We start from the raw sequence: 19,049 nt of genomic DNA, 5'->3' as shown, positions 1-19,049 counted from the left end.
TATTCCTATACATAAAGAAAGAGGAAACAAGGAAGAAGAGAGGGAAAACCCAGATTAGGCCAGCACAAGGGTGAAGGAGTAGGCAGACAGGGCTGGAGGGTGCTGCTCGTGTACAGGACCGAGGATCTGAGGGAACCCCTCGGAATTCGGTCAGTTCCAGTAGAGGACCTACAGTCAGGTGGTCCTGAAGATGTCAGAAGAGGAGAGACCCAGACGATGAGGATGTGAGCAGTACTGTATCCTCCCGTGTCAACTCGAGGCCAAGTCAGGGATCCGAATTGAAGGAGCTGCAGCGAGAGTTCGAATAAGCACGGCATTCAAGGCAGGCCCCACAATAGGCCCCGATGCAGGCCCAGCGGTAGGTCCTGATGAAGGCCCAGCGGTAGGCCCCAATGCAGAGGTATGGCAGCAGGAGTGAGATCAAAGGCAACCTTCAGGTAGAGAGGCGGCTGCAGGGGTTTGATCAGGCACAACCTTCAGGTGGAGAGATTGCAGCTGGAAACTCTACACCACCCGAAAAGGCACTCCGAAATTGAGCGCCCCTCTCCAGAATTGCCACTCTGTCTCTCCTCTGAATCAACTTCCTGGTTCCTCCTCTGCCCCACAGCCAATCATAGGCTTTATACCCGTGGGCCGTACCACTTGGTCTGACGGGGGGGGGGGGGGGGAGAGGAAGAAGCCGCATCAGAGAGGAAAGAAAGGTCACAGACCGTAACAATGTGTTAAATAAGCACTTTATATATTTTCTCGGGTTCTGAGTCGCAAGTACCACACTTTGAAGCAATGACATTAGTTTTGTCACATCTTATAATTCGGATATTGCACTATGTACAATTCTTTATGATCCTTACATACATGTCCACACAAGGATTAAACAATTGTAAATAGCCCAATAGCTCCACCCAATACCAACTTGTTCAATAAAGTTATTTATGTTTTACAATATAGGATTCCATAGGTATTTTTTGTAAGAGATGTTTTAAATGTTGTAATGAATGATTTGTAATTGTAAATGTAAATTTGTAATGTAAATTGTAATGTTGTTGTAAATGAGTGACTCCCATTAAAAATAGAACACAATAGCCAATGATGCATAAATGTTAGCTTGGAATTTGTGTCTTTATATCTATTAACTTTGTTAGAAGAGTTCCACACTTGAACAAAGCAGCAGCAAATAACGGAGTATTGCTTCATTGTTTGAAAGACGAGATTGATTTAGTTTTACCAATATGTTTGTTTCTTCTTCCTTGCTCATAGACATGGCTTGTTCCTTGGCCATTGACCCACATTCAGACTTTGATGCTTGGCTTGGGGCACAGGGAATGAAACCTCACTTTGTCCAGGTGATGGGACAAGAGCTTGGGATCAGCAACTACGATGAACTGCTCGCTTGTGCCGAGCACACACAGGTCATGTCACAGCTAGTTACATAATGGGATCGTTTATTTTGTCCAGTTGTTACGTTTCTTTTGTTTTGATTTTTCACTTGGTACCCTCACCCTCGCATTTGGGTCCATTTATTTGTCTGTCTGTTTGTCTGCCCATAACGTGCCAACATAGACCAATTTTTACACATTATCTTTTTTCATCCGAGTACCTCTATATAGTATGTGAGTATGTCTATAAAATACATCCGATAAAGCCACACAAACACCACACAAAAACAATTCCTGGCGAGGGTCTGCAATGTTTGATTGTTCTTTTTAGTTTTGCTTGTGCACGTTTTGTGTTTATCATACTCTATGTAATTGGAGAGGTGTCTTTTTGTTTGTGTTTGTTTGTTTGACTTCTGTGCACTCCTGAACTGCACGGAATGAGTTGAAAACTGGCGGTGTATTGGGGGTGTGCATGGGGGGTTTATATGGTTAAAAAGACAATAATTCATAGCCCTTGGGAGCTCAGGGTTTGGAGAGGACCCCAATTTTCTATTTGTAAATGTGCATCGCATATAGCCACCTGGTGGGAGACGGTTGCATGAAAACCATAGACATCATAGGAGTTGGAGAATTAAACCACCCGTAAAGACGGGTTCTTTTCCAGTATGTCTAACATGTGGTGGAAGAGTGGGGATTTTAAGTAGGTGAGATGTTTCCCTCTTAACACCTTGTGCTGAAATATATTGCAGTAATAGCTACTTTTTAGCTTATCTGGAATTTGAATTCCAGATAAGGTATTGTCATCGTGCACCGTCCATCCGTCTGCCCGTCGCCTATTGCGACTTTTCCAGCCAAACCACTGGGCTGATCCTTCAAAAATCTTCTTCTCCTGACCCACCAGTCAGAATGCTACCAATTTTGGGTTGCAGCATTAAGCCAGGGTATATGGTTGCATAAAGCATCCTTGAGGGAAAAGTTAAGGATTTCCTTATCCTTTCCCTTAACTTTTCCCTTAAGGACATCCTTAAGTTGAGGATGGTTTCACATACGAATATCCTTAAGCTTTTTCTTAACTCCTCCCTTAAAATTCAGGATTGTGTGCCCTGTAGAAATAAGGTTGACCATGTGTGCTCTCCAGAAATCTTGGGGGAGGGGGATAAAGCACAGAGCAGAGGGTGAAAGACCACAAAGGAGGTGGTAGAAGACAAAGAGACTACCGACTTGTTTCCGATGAGAAAGTGATAGGTCCATAGACACAGCTTCATTGTCGGAGATTTCAATGATCTTGAAGGCCTTGGTTTCCACAGCATCAAGCTGAACAAGGTGTGAGGCAGGGGAGCCAGTCCAGAGGGAAGAGCAGTACTCCATCAAGCTTTGGATTAAGGCCTTGTAGGTGGTTCAGGTTTGCCAAGGAAGGACTTTGTATGATGGCGGATTCTCGGTCAGTGGCTGGCGTTGGAGGTCAACTTGTGGTTTACCCAAGAAAGATCATGGCTGATAGTGAGACCCTGGAGTTTGAGTGACTGTACTTCCTCAAGAGGATTATTAAGAAAGGAGATAAGAGGAGTTGCCAGATGGGTCATTTGGAGAGATGGTGCGAGTGTGAGGCTTGTCAGGATTGAAATACATATTTCAAGTGTTTGACCAGTTTGTGATTTGTGCCAAGGTCCAAAGAGAAGGAAAAGGCTGCGGCATGCCTGCCTGAAGGATGTTGGTTCAGCAGAGGGTGGAATCATCATCAACTAGAACGGCACTCAGTAGAGAGCATACCTCTGCCTGGTTGGCCATATCACTCAATGGTGAAGAATCACATTTGGTAAATGGTGAAGAACAAAACCATTGAATCACTCAATGGTGAAGAATATTAGAAAAAAATTAAATAATTCTCATATCCGAATCCATATTCAGATCTTCACCAAAATCGAATCGAATAGTCCTTGTAAGACACCCAACCGGTCCACCAAGTTTCGTCTAAATCCATCCACAACTTTTTGAGATATCATGCTATGTATAGTTTTTGGCCCTCTATCTTTGGCCTTCGCCAAAGGCCTTCGCCATCTCCCAATGGCGAAGAATCACTTTAAAAATTCAAGTATTCGGATCCGAATGCGGATCTTCACCAAAATCTAATCATTTCGTCGTTGTCACATACGCACATAATTCAATCTCTGCCACATTTCATCCAAATCCGTCCACAACTTTTTGAGATATTTTGTTCACAATCAGACAGACAAACAGACAGATGAAAAATCACTCATAGAGCGACACTTGGCAAAACAGAACAAAGTAGAATGGCACTCAATGGAGCATCCTTTTGACCTTAAAAATAATTAGTGGTTGAATTCAGTGACCTGATATGCAAATCATCTTCAAAGTTTAAGTTAATCTGATGAAAATTGACAATTTTATAAATTTGGCCTATGTTGACCTTTTGGCCTATGTTGACCTCAAAAATAGTTGGTGGTTGAATTCAGTTGGCTGATATGTAAATCCTCTTCAAATTTCAAGTAAATTGGCTGAAAATTGAGGATTTTAGAAATTCAAAAAAAAGTGGTTCACCTTTGGCCTATTTTGGCCAAAAGGTCAACCTATAGAAAGACACCAGAATTAAGATCCTAGGCCTCATGGTTGCTGAGTTGTGTGGTATTTTAGTGTCATGTGGTGGCCATTTTGAAAGATGGCCGCCATAGCAATCACAGGCCAAAACTGGGATGGCACTATATCTAATTTTGGTTTCTTATGGCCTACTGAATATGTGTACCAAGCTTGATGCTTTTATCAAAAAGTGCACGATTCGTCTCTACATTGCACCTATCCGCTGGACTACCTAATCTGGTTCTTGCTTCGCCACCCCAAGGCTTCCAGCTCGAGTCACCAACACGAGCACAGGCAGCAGGCAGTCATCAACGGGAGAGCAGGCAGGCAGTCGGGCAGGCAGGCGAATCCAGAGCGAGAGCGGCCCAGGCGAGAGAGACGAAGCCCAAAGTCATCAACACGAGCAGCAGGCAAGCAACAGGCAGTCCAGAGCGAGTGAGGAAGCAGCCCCAAGGCGTCACCTGCGGCGCTTTTAATAAGGCTCTGGCAAGGGTGGGGGTCGTTCGAGAAAGTTATTGGGGCAGACTAAGGGATCCCGATTGGTGGGCCGTCGCTCCTCCCTGCCCCACCAGCCTTCTCGAAAGTTCGTGTGCGGCCTCCGGGACCCCCATTGGTGGGCAGTCTCTCCTCCCTGCTCGCCCCCCCCCCCCCCCCCCCACCAGCCTGCCATAGCCAGATGTCATCATTTGGCCCTTCTGCCCAGCGTACTGCAAGGTTCTCTCTTGAATTAACACTGGGTCGCTTCCTGTCCACATTACAAGCACGGGACGATCCCTCTGTTACCTATTAATGGCTTGTAGGGGTGAACGGAGCTTCCATACACCCACAGGTCGCTAATGGCCAATTAGCGTCTGTTCTCCGTGATGTGACAAAGTTCATTGCGGGCCGTCGCTTTGAGCGAGGCGAGCAGGTGTACCAGTTGGGTCGATTACGTGTTCAAGGTGAGCTTGTGGCGAGCGAGTTGTAGATTTATGCTTGTAATGCAGTTAACGTGAAAATATGCCAGGTGGAAATAAAAGTGTGGTGTGAAAGAAGAAGAATGGGAATAAAAGAAAGTGGTCATTGAATCATGGTGCGATATGCAAATGAGGTGGCTCATCCTCCTCCAACAAATTTGGAGACAAATTATGGTAAAATGAAAGACTTATGCATGGTAAAAGTGTTCCGAAATCATGTTCAAAATATAACATTCAATATAAATAAGTTGTTCCTTGATCATAAACTGACGATCATAAACTGATAGGATGGACAGACACAAACCAATTGCATAACCGCACTTTTCACTTTGTGTGCGTGGGGTAATAAGCTATATTGCAGTATGAAATACTTACTGCAGGAGGATCATTCCACCTGTCATACATCCAGGACCATCTATGCCTGGAAGAGACAAATTAGGTTGCTTCTTCTTTCCTAATGGGAACCACAGTCCTGACATCAATGTGATTGAACACGTCGGGGAACATGTATCGGGATTTTGGGAGCTGTGGAAAAGGGATCCATCCCATCCTCCTTCTTTGCTTCTTTTTCTCCTTTGCTTTTCCACTCAGGGGCCCTTCTTGGTTTTTTTGGCTCGACCTCTGTGGTGTTAATAGATAAAGAAATCCTCTTAGAATGTATAAAGTGAATATCACGCTTAGAATGTAAAACCGTCACGGCATTCCGTCATTCACTTGAACTCGATATCTCTTTTTTCATTCCAAACAGCATAACTCCAATCACAAATTAAATAACATTAATATAAAAAAATTAACTTTTAACAACATTCGTGACATAAACAAATATTTAAATCCTGATGTTAAGTGCCGTACGGTTGGGTGAATACAATTACGAATTCAAAATCGTAATTGTAGTCACTCAATTCCAATCATCAATTGATACTTTAACAAAACGATTAACACGATTAACGTTTAACGATTTAACATTACGATTGAATGACGGTTGTATTGGGATATTAACAAACCCGCGCATTGCCGTCATCTGTCCACTTCTGCATTCGCGGCAGGTTCATAATTCTCATCAAAATCGAAACGGTATTTGTAGAATTTCAACAAAAGCCACATCACTGTTCATATCGGTAAATATTATTCCATCGTGTTTGGAAAAACTGGAAAATTGGAAAATTAGAACAACAATATAGCTTATTTTACTCCAGGGAGTCCCAGGATTACCCACCCAAAATATCGTTGCGATCGGTTCAGCCGTTTTTGTGGTACCTGGAAACGGACGGACAGACAGACAGACAGACAGACAGACGGACATTTGGTGATTTATAGTAAGATTCTGGATCAGGCTGTCATGCTATATGATATCATCGATTCAATGCCTTCATGGATTCAAGCACAGTGTGAACCCAAAGGAAATGGTACCAGATACTCGTACATATATCTAGTTCATTTGATTGAATTTGTATCATAGATTGTTAAAAAATTAAGTTTATTTTAATTCGGAAGTATTAATTTTATTCTGGCAGTGTTTGTGTGTATGTGTACTAGCTATTGGTGCAGTCCCTCTTTCAGCCAATCAGAAAAACAAATGCACGAATGGAAGAAATTTGTACAAACAGGTAATTTTACTCCAAACAGCAGATGGCAGCACCCTAAAGGCTGTGTCATATAATGCAGGTTGCTTTTTTAACATTATTATGCTTCTCCGTCTATTATAAATGTCACCTTGTCTGTGAAGACTCCCTTCATTGGCATTGGCAATGTTTTATTTGACAGAACCAAAATATTATTATTGGGAGATAGGGCCAAAAACGATATATAGCAGAATATCTCAAAAAGTTATGGACGGATTTGGACGAAACTTGGTGGACCGGTTGAGTGTGTGAGAAGGACGAATCGATTTGATTCGATTTTGGTGAAGATCGGAATATGGATTCGGATATGAGAATTATTTAAATTCGAAGTGATTCTTCACCATTGAGAGATCGGGCGAAGAGCGATACACAACATGATATTTAAAAAAGTTATGGACGAGTTATGACTAAACTTGGTGGAAAAGTTGGATAGGTGACAAGAACAAGCCGATTAGATTTTGTTTCAGGTCCAGATGCAGATCTGGCCCATCAGTGGGATACAAAACATAGTTGTTCATCCAAGTGGAGGTATGCTCTCTACCGAGTGCTGTTCTTGTTGCCAGTGGCAATGTTTGCTTTGACAGTCCATACCAAATTTTTAATTCATTGATTGATGGAATATAATGAAAAAGAAGTAGTAGGCCGTGATCGCCGCTTTCTCTTGTGCCTTTGTTGTCTTCATTTGGATGCTGAGCTTTTCAGTTGATTATTTTTGGTGCATTTGAGCTTTCTGCGGTTGTTTTGGATTATTACACCACTTTAATATTGTGAAAATACTTGTTATTTTAGCTGAAGTACATCCTGTGCACAAGAACGCATGTTTTTATTTTATTTCAATCTCCCGATTCAGGTAGAGCAAATCAGAAAATCAAGCGATTGTTTTTAACGTTCCCTTTCCCACTTATAATTGGCTTTACATGCACATCTGCTTTCATCATCACATCAAAGGTTTTTGGGTCACCGCTTCCCAAAACTAGTGTTTCCTCTTGGCAGCATTTTGTGAGCATGGATTGGTACATTTAGAGATACTAGCAACGGTACCCGCCCTATGGGCGGGACTTCAATTGGGAAGCCCAAATGAAAAGGCAAAATATCAGATATTGAAGGCTTCTTATTTATTTTAAACGATTCATATAAACATACGTTGAATCATATCACACGCAAATCATCAAAATCTAAACAGTACATGGCGCCCATTATGAAAAAAGATTGAATTCTGCAAAACGGAAGCGGCCGCTGCACATCTTTCTCAGTCGCACGTTTATATGTGAAGAGTGCACGCCGAATCTGTAACACGGAAGCGGCCGCTACACCTGCTTCTCAGTCGCTTTGCACACGCTGCCATGTTACTTCGGAGCCACACGTTTATATAGGAAGAGTTCGTCAGGAGTCGATCTACTCTCTCCTGGTACGTAGAATAAACAGTATTTGTAGAATTTCAACAAAAGCCACATCACTATTCATATCAGTAAATATTATTCCATCGTGTTTGGAAAAACTGGAAAATTTAAAAACTTGGAAAAATTGGAAAAACAATATAGCCTATTTTACTCCCCGGGGTCCCAGGAATACCCACCCAAAATATCGTTGCGATCGGTTGAGCCGTTTTTGCGGTACCTTTGAACAGACGGACAGATATTTGGTGAATTGTAGTAAGATACGTGACAGAAATTGGTCATCTTTGTCATTGCCTTGAGTAATTTCTTAGTAATTAATACTTTATTGATTGCACTGTGAGCTACTGGTGCAGACTCTACCCACTCCACACTCACAACAATGAGTTTGATGGTGGTCTACCTGTGATGGTCTAGAATATGATGCACTCCCCAATAGCAGCTTGGTTACTTCGACCCCTTCTCTGTGCTTCTGTGCTTCTCATCACAGATGACTAATGCTTTTATTTTGGCAATTTGCCACACATCCAATGGTTGATTTATAATCTTGTTTTCTAAATTTGTTGCTTTGTTAATTGGTGGATGCCAATGAGATGTTAGTTCAACCATTATTGTCACCTACATCAGTCTCTTAAGACATTGGCACAACCCCTCGTTTCCACCCACACTCTACTAAATTATGTGGAAAATTATTTGTTTCACCGTGACATGCATGTTTGCTGCCATTTGTTGGTGAATGTCTTTCGTGAAGAGCAAGTGAGCTATCGCTTCCACACTGAACAAATTACACTTTCCTTCCCTAACCTTCTTTGTCTGGGTGGTGTCCAGGATTGTAACTCTTTGGCAAAACCGGCGCTCTGTGTAGAGCATTGGGCACAGATGGAGAACAATACACCAGCTCTTCAACCAGAATCATGTCAATATCACTGTTGAGCAGCATGCAAGTGCTGTAAGATTACTTTTCAAAATATCCTCGGCTGTCCCACCTGTTATCACCTCCATATTTTGGGGATCTCAACTTTTAACACAGGTGCATATTTGCAAATTACATACAATTTGTTGAACTGTCCCCAGACATCTTTTTTTGCATTATCAATAAAAACCACAACATAAATACAGTATCTCTAAATGTTCACCATTAGAGCCTTGATCCTCTCAACAATGGGAAACACGTTTTGTGCCGCACACTGACAAAAGGAAAATTTCAGAATTAACTTAGTATTTATATAAGAGCTCAATATACTGTTCTCAATATACGCAGCTTCCATTGGAATATATTGGAATATATATATAATTGGAATATATTAATTCAATATACGCAGCTCAATGGAATACTGTTCTCCCCTTTGGGCTGGTGCTCCTGCCTCACACCTGGCTCGGCTTCACGCTGTTGAATCCAAAGCTTTCAGAATCATTGGAATCTCCCGCGATGAAGCTATCTCTGAAGGCCTTTCACTCACTCACCGCAGGCAGGTAGGTGGTCTTTCTGTCTTCTACCGACTCCTCTCCGGCCTTGCTCCCCCAGCTCTCTCTGTGCTCTGTCCCCCAAATATTCCTACAGGTCGCACAAGATCTGCCAGCCACCCTCTGATGGTTAAACTGCCGAAATCTCGGCTCTCTGCTCACCTTCACTCTTTCATTCCTCTTTTCTCCCGCCTCTGGAACAAACTCCCACACTCACTTCAATCACACTCCTCCCTCCAGGTCTTCAAAACAGCTGTTCACCACCATCTCTTATCTTCCCCCATCCAAAACCTTGATCTTTTCTACCCCCACTAATTCACCCCAGATCCACCTTGTTTGAAATTCCAACTTCTTTCCTGGAAGTCTTGGCAGTGTCCATATGTTTTATACCTCTCCCACCCCCCCCCCCCCCCCCTTCCCATGCCTCCCCCCCAAAGCCCTCTGCCTCCCACAGTTCTCTCGATGTCTCCATGTCTCTCGGTCCCTGCTCTCAAATGTTGTGTTTGTGTCCTTCCCCCTCTCTCCCCATCTTGTCTACCGCTCCCGATGTTATTTGTTTTGTGTGTCTGTTTGTCTTTCTGTGTGATTAATGTTCGCTCTTTCACGAGCCTCGATCTTGTATACAAAACAAAACAAAACAAAAAAAAAAAACAAAAAAAAAAAAAACACCATTGATTTTAGTTTTTAACAAAATGTATCCAATTTATGATACTAGGAGCAGTGGATTGGAGGGGGAGAGGGGTGGGGGGGGGGGGGGGGGAGGGTAGTTGGCTATCTGGGGCAAATATTTTATTTTGTTACATTCGTGGGGAGGGGGTAGATATTACCTTAGAACAGTTAGAAATGTATAGGTGAGTAGGGTCTGTATTTGGGTAGTTTGCCATCTCGATGTATTAAGCAGGGACATGTTAGCTCAAGGATTGTCGTGTTTAAATGTACATCATATGGAGGGTGATGTGTAGTAATAATTTGTTAGCGTTTAATGTAAGAAATTGTACATGCATCCTTCTGTGACACACCGAGTGAGGGCCGGGTATGGTGTCAGAGGAGGAGTTTTGGTGGAAGAGTGTCCTCGAATAGAGAGAGAGAGAGAGGAGGAGCTTTGATCGCCTCGTGAGAAAGGGGTTGATTGCACTCTCGCGAGAGTGGGAGGATCGCCATGAGTGTGAGAGGGTGGCAGTTTATGTTCGGCACGGACGGAGAATGACAGTTTACTTCGGTCTGCTCATCGCTCCTGTTTGTTGCCTGCTCCATCCTTCCCATGTGCCTTCATCTTTCCTGCTTGCCTGTTCATCGTCTTGCCTTCCTGGTACTTTGTGACTGCTTGGCTCTCTGCTTCGCCGACATACCACCAGAGGCAAGGCCTCACCTAGTTGCTCGTTTACCATTCCCATCTGTGCTTCAGTCTGGTGTGAGGTGCCTTCGATTTTATCCTGTATATAATAATTTATTTATTGATTATGTGTTTTTTTCCTCCCTCTTTTCCTCATCCCACGATCATACCCTCCGTCAGTTCAGTTTTCCCCTGGCTATTTGTCAGGAATAAATCCCGTTTAAAAGAGCTGAGAGCCTCGAGTGCTTCTTGCATTCCCGTGCGTACAAAGCCGCCATTTATCTGATGTGTCCAAGGGAGCTAAAGCCAGTTTGGTCCAGATGCTGGTTTTAATTGGCACTGAACACGACATTATTTTGTGCCATGGCTAATAATCACCCCTGTCTGTAGCAGTCAGTAAACCACTTGCGTGGCACATGCACAGGCGAAAATCGTAAGTCGTCTCCTTCTTTTTGTGTGTGCCCATAACCTGACTCTTGGTATTACACACACGTATGCAGAATTTGGTGGAGATCGGCCCATCCCTGTTTTTTGTATGATTTTCATATATACATTCGTAGAATTGCTTTAATATTAACTCTGCCACTGAAGGTGGGCAGAGGTTATGTTTTCAGCCCTGGCTGGCTGTTTGGCTGTGAACAGGATATCTCAAAAACTTGTGCATGGATTTGGACAAAACCTGGTGGACAGGTTGTGTGTGACAACGAATAATTGATTCGATTTTGGAGATGATCCTGATTCGGATCCGAATACGAGAATATTTTTTAAAAGTACGTAATTCTTCACCATTGAGAGATGGGGCCAAAACTATATATAGTATGATATTTGAAAAAGTTATGGACGAGTTATGACAACCTGGTAGATGAGTTGGTTAGGTGACAAGAACAAGCCGATTAGACTTGATGGATTTATGGAAAAAGGCCATGTATAAGCTTCTCGGTGCATTTTTTTGCAAAAGTTGGGAACCTCACTTTTTAACATAATTAGGGTATGCTGAATTTGATTAACCCGGCTCCCAAGCCGAATTTTGAGGTTTTTTTTTTTTTTTTTTTTGAGTTTTGAATAAACTGCTGAAGAACTTGGGCATTGGTGAACTCGCAGAGGAGACGATCAAATCTGCAGAAGCGTTCGTCTGCCAAACAACCTCTGTTGATTCAGCACGACATATGTTGTTCTCCAAGACTAGTAAACCAGAAGCAATCTCACCGACAAGTGATGCTCTTCATTTCCATTGGATGCGAGTGCACTATCAAGCCATGGTATGGAGAAATGCTCATTTTGCCATACCTGACCTTCCTGCACCTGTGGAAATGAGATGGAAACGTGGTGATTCAGGACTAGAGCCTATTCTGAAGTCACTGAGTCCAATCCCAGAAAGTTGCCTCGAGATGATTTGTTGTGCAACCCAGAAGCAATGCAAGACTCGACGCTGCAAATGACGCTATTCAGAGTTGAGGTGCCCATCAATGTGTGCCTGTCAGCATCAGAGTGATGATCAGACCCCTTGTATGAATTTGATGTAGTTTGGCTTAACAACATGTGTGATATTCCTGAATGTTTGTGCTTCATGGCCATGTATACTTAATTTTAGAATAAATGGTTGTATGAAACATTGTCTTATTAAAACCATTTCCCATTTTATAGTATGTTTGCAACCATAATATAGACTAGACGGATTTATGAAAAAAGGCCATGTATAAGCTTCTAGGTGCATTTTGGGGTAAAAGTTGTAAAGTTAAAGTAAAAGAGCTGCATGTATGTGTATATTATATGATATATAAATGCTTGTTCAAAGAAATTGTCCAAAAATGGCAATTTGGTGGCCATTTCGTTTATGCTAATTAGAAGGTCAAACACTCAAAATTCCGGCTTGGGAACCGGGTTAATCGAATTCAGCATACCCTAATTATGTTAAAAAGTGAGGTTCCCAACTTTTACCCAAAAATGCACCTAACATTCACATTTCTCAGAAATCCGTCTCGTCTAGACTAGATTATATTTCGGTTCAGGTCCGGATCCAGATCCGGCCTATCAGTGGGATACAAAACATAAACTTCTCAGCCTGGTGGAGGTATGCGCTCTACCGAGTGCTGATCTAGTTTAATATAGGATAGCCTTTGCTGGAAAGTGATTGATATAGACCATGCAGTGCACTCTGAGCCATTTGTCATGCCAAGACATTATTTTCTCCTACGTGTATTGTCCATGGATACATCAGTCGGCATTGAAGGCCTGTGTATTGTTGTACCCAAGGTGACGAATTGCAACGCATGTGTTGTTATGACCAGGAGTGGGGGTGAGTGTTTAGATATGGCGTGAATGATTCGATATACTGATTCTGTGTGTTAGATATTGCCATTAATACAGATGTTACTTGTATAAATTATGTAGAATTTGCTTTGTGTGTTTGCTGAATATAATTATAGCATGCTTGCTTGTCTCAGATACATTGCCTTGTGTCCGGATCTTATCGTGCAGTAACTGAAACCCAATTCCATTCCTGGTTCTTCTCGCTGGTGGATGCTGTAACATACGAGCAGCCTCTCCATCATGTGGCAGCCCGATAAAGTGCAGCAAACAGAGCTGTTTGCCCTAGCCAGGAACAGGTCCTACTTATGCCTCAGAGAAACTGCCATCCGCCTTGATCCCAGCCGCCCTCCCAAGTCACGCCATTAACGAGTTGAAATTATCGCTCAGCCAGCTTTGCCCAAGTGGAAGAAATAATTAACACTTAAACTGGAGCTCCCAATGTCAACTCGTATCTTTGTGTTTGGCTCATTGTGTATGATGTGCTGCATGTTTCATTTCCTTTGTGCAGAGATATTGAGAAACAGTAAACAAGAGCAATAGTTGAAGAAGTTCTATTTTTGAAAATGCCAGTTTTTTGTGTGCTTGTACATTGTCTTGTTTTCTGTTGTTTCCATGGTAAACTCAATTTTAATTTACACTTGCAAGGATCCATCACTCATCAGTCATTGTGATTGAATCGCAGCGAGGTCATTCGGGGTTGCGGCATGTAATTCCTTCAGTATAGTCAATTTAACCTCTGGGAATGGCAGGATATAGTCGAGGCATGTGCATAGGCCCTTGAGTTGCATAGCCTGGGTTCGAACCTAGCGTTAAACGATCACTCTGTCGTTTCATACCTAGGGCAATACATCGATGTTTCCACTGTACATTAACGTTAAATCAGAGGACCCGGAGCACTGGTGGCATTAGTAGACATTAGAGATCCCATGTTATATTTCGTGAAGACTCGGCGAGTCATGGTCGGCACCCTGGCAAAATTCCGATTGTTGCTGGTCTAATGTCCTGTGAAGTTGCTGTCAGCAAGCCTGAGCTTGCATGTCCTACTATGGAGTTAATTGACTGTGTTGGAAAAAGCAGACACCAACCTAAAAAGACAATGATTTGTGCTCAAACCATGCCACACACACATGCAACTACCCGGGCTCCTATTTGGCGCACCATCATTGATCCCAATCCGCTTCCTGAGGTACAGCAAGGGACGGCCACCTATAACGCGCTCTTCTTCCTCGCATGTATCACTCCGTCATCCATGTTCCGCATCCTCATGTTCCTGCCCCATCTCACTACACCAGGCTACCTAGCTTCTATGAGCCTCGATACAAGGATTAATGCAAGCCTCATTCCTCGTATGGATTCAAGTGGTTCACACTCTCCCTTTGCAATATTTATTTTGATTGCTGTTTTGCATGCCAAAAGCTTGCTGTCTCTCTGAAGAGGATGACGTGGTGACCGGGTGTTGGAATTATTATTTTCTCGGGTATTCACTGCAGAGTGATTAAATGACCTTTTTCCTAATAATGGCACTTCCATTTCTGGGGCTACATTCTATTCCTAATGGAAAAGCAGCACACCAATGTTTACGTCATGAAATGTTTTTGGTGGGTTTAATAAATTTACAAGTCATGGAAGCACTGTCAGTTTCTATGATGCTACAAAATGTAAAGAAATATAAGCTGAAGTTAATGATGTTATGGATGTCTATATACTGTTAGGGTTGTGGGGGTAGATAATGAAATACCATCGTGGAGGTAGGATCGTATAGGTGTAGCATGGACCGTGGACGCGTAGGAGACATCTCGATGTATTAAGTAGAGAAACTGGAGCTTAAGGTTTTTTACTTGTCTTCACAAGAGGGGTGAAGCTATGGTAATTAGATAGGGGTTAAGATTAGTTCTCCCACAGTATGTGATTGCCCTCAGTGGTTTTTCCCTAAATTATAACAAGGCCAACAATAAAAACCCTCGTTATAACAACAACTGTCCATTAACCAACAATAACCGGCATAATTGCCAACAGAAGCCGAACGTTCTCGTTTGAGATCTAAACCCCGCCTCTGAGGGATCGTAACCGACAGGCCACGCCCCGAGCTTCATCATTGGTCGAGAGGACATGGGGTGTTTTGAGAGAGCTCGGCCGTTGGTCGGCGTGACGTCAGAGACAGAGAAGGTTCGAGCAGGAAGAAGAAGAATCTCTCTCTCTCTCTCTCTCTCTCGGTTTTGGGACAAGAAAGACGGGCGCCTTTGTGTGTAGTCCTGGAGTTCGGACAGGAGCGTTTATGCCGAGTCGGCAGGATTGTGAGGGGTTTTTCAGACACTGTTGAGGTCGTGGTGGACTGGGTCCGCGTTGTGCTTCCCCGGACGGCAGAGGGATCCGAGGGAGGACTGACCTCACATTCGTGGCGCCGAGGAGTGGCCATCTTGTGCGCTTCCTGCTTGTGGGGCTTCAAGCTTCGACAACCAGGAAGCTCCTAAAAGCCATTTGGGACACAAAGCTGGCCGGCTTAAAACAATTTATTTTATTTTATCATTCCCCTGTTGTGTATTTGTGTGTGATTGGAGACGTCTCAAATTAGGATTTAGATTTACCTCACCTTTCATTTTTATCGCATTACGTTGACTTTTATTAAATCATTATCTTGGTACTTTTGTTTGTTGTCGTGTTTCTTTGTTTGTTGGTTTTCGGGAATCAACCTGTGTGCTTTGTTCAGGTAAGTACCTCGCCGCCTTCTGTCCTGCGCGCGCCATAAAAACAACCGCCATTATTCGGCCGTTTGCCTCGGAAATTAAAGACCGTCTGGCTATCCGTCCAAGGCTGGTGTTCATCGGCTACGGACTTGACAATACCTTTCCTGTTGGTATTTCTAACATTTCAAATTTATTTTTAACACATCATGGCTCATTAGGGAGCTGAAAACAGAAAGGCATTAGCAATGGAGCAGAGTGTAACGTGTCAGACCAGGAATGGAAAATTGGGCAAGGGACAGATAACATAATATTGTCGTGCGAATACCCTCCGGTTAATACCAGGGCTCGCGAATGACCAAACGGCTTTAATTGAGGCGACGACCAAATACGGATTTTGCTATCACAGCACGGGAGAAAGAATGAAGAAGAAGAAGCGGAAGCGTTTATCTGGAGAGGGAACGAACTCAAACGGGAATCCGGTTTTAGAAGGAAATGGAAAATAATATTAGGGTTTATTTTACAAGAGATAGCGGGGCAGGAAAATACGCACCGGTAATAAAATGTCCTAGATCGGGACGTCCCCACACACAGATTTCGGATACGAGATGAGGGAATGAATTATGAAAAGAAATGTCTCGTCGTGTAATGTTCTGTGGGTGCGGCCTTATCTGTCTGTAGGCTGCAGTGTAGCGTCCAACGCGGCCCCGTCCGGCTCCGAGCTCCGGCGCGAAGAAACCTCAGCCTCCTCGCTTGCACGCTCCACACGGCCTCGAAGCGACTCGCTCCGCGGCACACCACGAGGTCCCTCGCTCCAATACCAACAGCACTGGATCCCGCTCCAAGCACCACGACGAACCAACGTCACCCAGCGCGAAGCACGAAGGTCCAGCACGCGAGAAGGAAGAGCCAATGAAGACCAGGCACAAAGGAAACAAAGCACGATCTCCAATCCCAGCGAAGAAGAGAAGTGCGAAGCACGTCCGCGAGCCCTTTTCAAACCTGGCGTCTCACGTCAGCTCTGGCGCCCCCCTCCCCCCCCAATCAGCGCCTCGTCTCTCGACCTCTCGAATATTCTCAATGCGCTGGTGCTTTCTCATTGGCCAAGTGCTTCCCGCCACCATGTCACGCCACCATCGTGGCCAACCATTAGTCCTTCCCTTCCTGCCAATCACGGGGCAGTTCTCTGTCCCTCCTATGGACCAATCAACAGTCCTCCTGGGCGTGGCTATAGTCTGCCACAAGGCTCGTGTTGGGCTAGTTGGAGGTGTAGCTGGTTGTGGCCCATGCAGCGGTGCCCCGATCTGGCCTCCTGCCTGTTTTCCAAAGTCGTTGTGGTGAGGGAGGGGAAGTAATTAATGTGTGCACTAAGGACCTATCTAAGTGTTTATATGAGTATGCATTGCCATAAGGGACAAAGGAATGATTACCAGGTCTGACACACAGGGGTCTCATCTTAATCCCTACAACTATTTAACACACGAACATCCTTGTATGTTCACAGGTATACACTTACCCTGACAAACCGCCTAAAAACACAGAACCTATTACAGGTAGATTCCCTATCACGACAGTCGGATACCTACCTAATACCTATACAGATCTATCTGGCTCTATATATCACTCTACCCCCCGACATAACAATATGTTTGGAGTTTGGACATATGGACACAACAAGGGCCAATGCACCACAATGAAAGTAAGTTAAACATAACAATTTTAGTTAAATGCTTAATGGGGCTACATTCTATTGTATTTGTATTATTACATTATTGTATTGTTATTGTCTAATGTCCTGTGGAGCTACCAATTGGTCCATGTGCCCATGTGGCACAATTAGGGGTCTTTTGGTGGAGATAGCGAGCTGATGAATTTTTTTTGATTTTATCAACTAAAGGTTTGTAAAGGGATGTTTACCGCTATGGGGAATTTGGTGTGGCTGACATTTTGAGTGTCGGCCCGTTTTTTCCTTCCAACGAAGGGCTAACACTTTAAATGAATGTCGCTGATGCAGTTGTGAAAACTAAATGCTGCACCACCGTACAATTGGCATTTAAATGCAGGGTGTCTATTTAACTATGGTTTTGTGGTGTTTCTAGCATTTGCTTTGAAGGTGACCCTGCAGGCTTTCTTCTTCGTCGTGACTTGCCCTTTGGCGCACTCATTAAAAGTGCTTTTGCAATGGACAGAGTGGGCATTAGCTAATGCTCATCCCCAAGTTTGCTTGAATGAGGAGTGTGCTGGTTGTGCATTGTGAATGCAAGATGGGCTCCCAATTTGCATTTGCCATTTATGAACCGTAAGGAGTGAAGGCAAAATATGGTTCCCACAAGAAAATAGTTGTTTGGAGTTGTAAGGTGTTGTGTTTCCTTGGGGCGAAAGTATTCTGCTCTTGCAATAACTTCGGAAACCTGTATAAAAATAACAAAGTCAGCTGGACCTCATTTTGTCAGTTATTAGTGGAGAAAACACATCTGGTTTGTCTTCATTTGCCTGAACATGAAAGATTACATCATATGTAATCCTCTGCACGGCATCAAAGTTAAAGTATTTTCCCATTCGTGTCTTTGTCCAATTTCCACTCGTTATTTTATTGTGTACTAGCAGAAGTACCCGGCGTTGCCGGGCGGGGGAGCAGGGAGTTGAGGAGGGAAGGGAGCATAGGGGGGGGTAAGGGAGTGGAGAAGGGGGAAGGGGGTTGTGCATTGTGAATGCAAGATGGGGGGGCTAGGGGAAGGGCGTAGGGGGAGGGGGTTCATCACCTTTTTGTTGAATATATGCTGGTGAATGTGGCGTTAATCCCGTTTCTGTGTTGTGTGATGCCGAGCAGGAAGAAGAAGAAGCCGTACTACCAACTTCGTACACTTCTGGAATTGTTTGATTTATTTGTGTTCAAATGTCTGGTGATTGTTTTGTATTTATTTATGCGAATGTGTACTTGTATATAACTGTCATTAATTTGAAAAAGCTTAGGCACTATCGAGCGATTTCTTTATTTTTATTTTTTTTTAACTCCAAAAAAAGGATCTTTTATTTTTTCAAAAAAAAATTTTTTTTGTCGAAAACACTCCCAGGCACTCGCTGATGAACCTCTGAAAGTTTGACGAAGATCCGTTCAGCCATCTCTGAGAAAAATGGCAACACACACACAGACAGACAGACATCTCCCTTATATAGTAGATGTGTTACTGTGTGTTTCTAGTTAGTGTTGGTTTGCAATTAGTGCAAACTTGTGCATAATTAATCGTTTCCTGTTCACGCGTGGCCTGGTAACTTGAGGCTTCCCCCCATCGGTGTTTTGTGAATTTAAGTTCTTTC

The 19,049-nt window shown here is 43.4% G+C and overlaps 1 protein-coding gene across 12 annotated transcripts in view; it reads left to right on the top strand.

The window, feature by feature from the left end:
- LOC137430461 (uncharacterized) overlaps positions 1-19,049 on the top strand; it is a 63,680-nt gene that overhangs the window by 3,874 nt on the left and 40,757 nt on the right. For 8 of the 12 annotated variants that reach the window (XM_078779374.1, XM_068121300.2, XM_068121328.2 and 5 more), the window contains exon 2: positions 1,258-1,409. In XM_078779374.1, the coding sequence (XP_078635500.1) occupies positions 1,260-1,409 (150 nt within the window). In that variant the 5' untranslated portion in view covers positions 1,258-1,259. The remainder of the gene's footprint in view (positions 1-1,257; positions 1,410-19,049) is intronic. The other 4 variants (XM_078779378.1, XM_078779369.1, XM_068121316.2 and 1 more) reach the window with 1 other exon arrangement.

The sequence above is a fragment of the Myxine glutinosa genome, chromosome 1 (genome assembly GCF_964187855.1).
Source record: "Myxine glutinosa chromosome 1, kmMyxGlut1.1, whole genome shotgun sequence".
Classification (NCBI taxonomy): Eukaryota; Metazoa; Chordata; class Myxini; order Myxiniformes; family Myxinidae; genus Myxine; species Myxine glutinosa.
The sequence above is the reverse complement of the archived record's forward strand: the minus strand, read 5'-3'. Positions and strand labels throughout refer to the sequence as shown.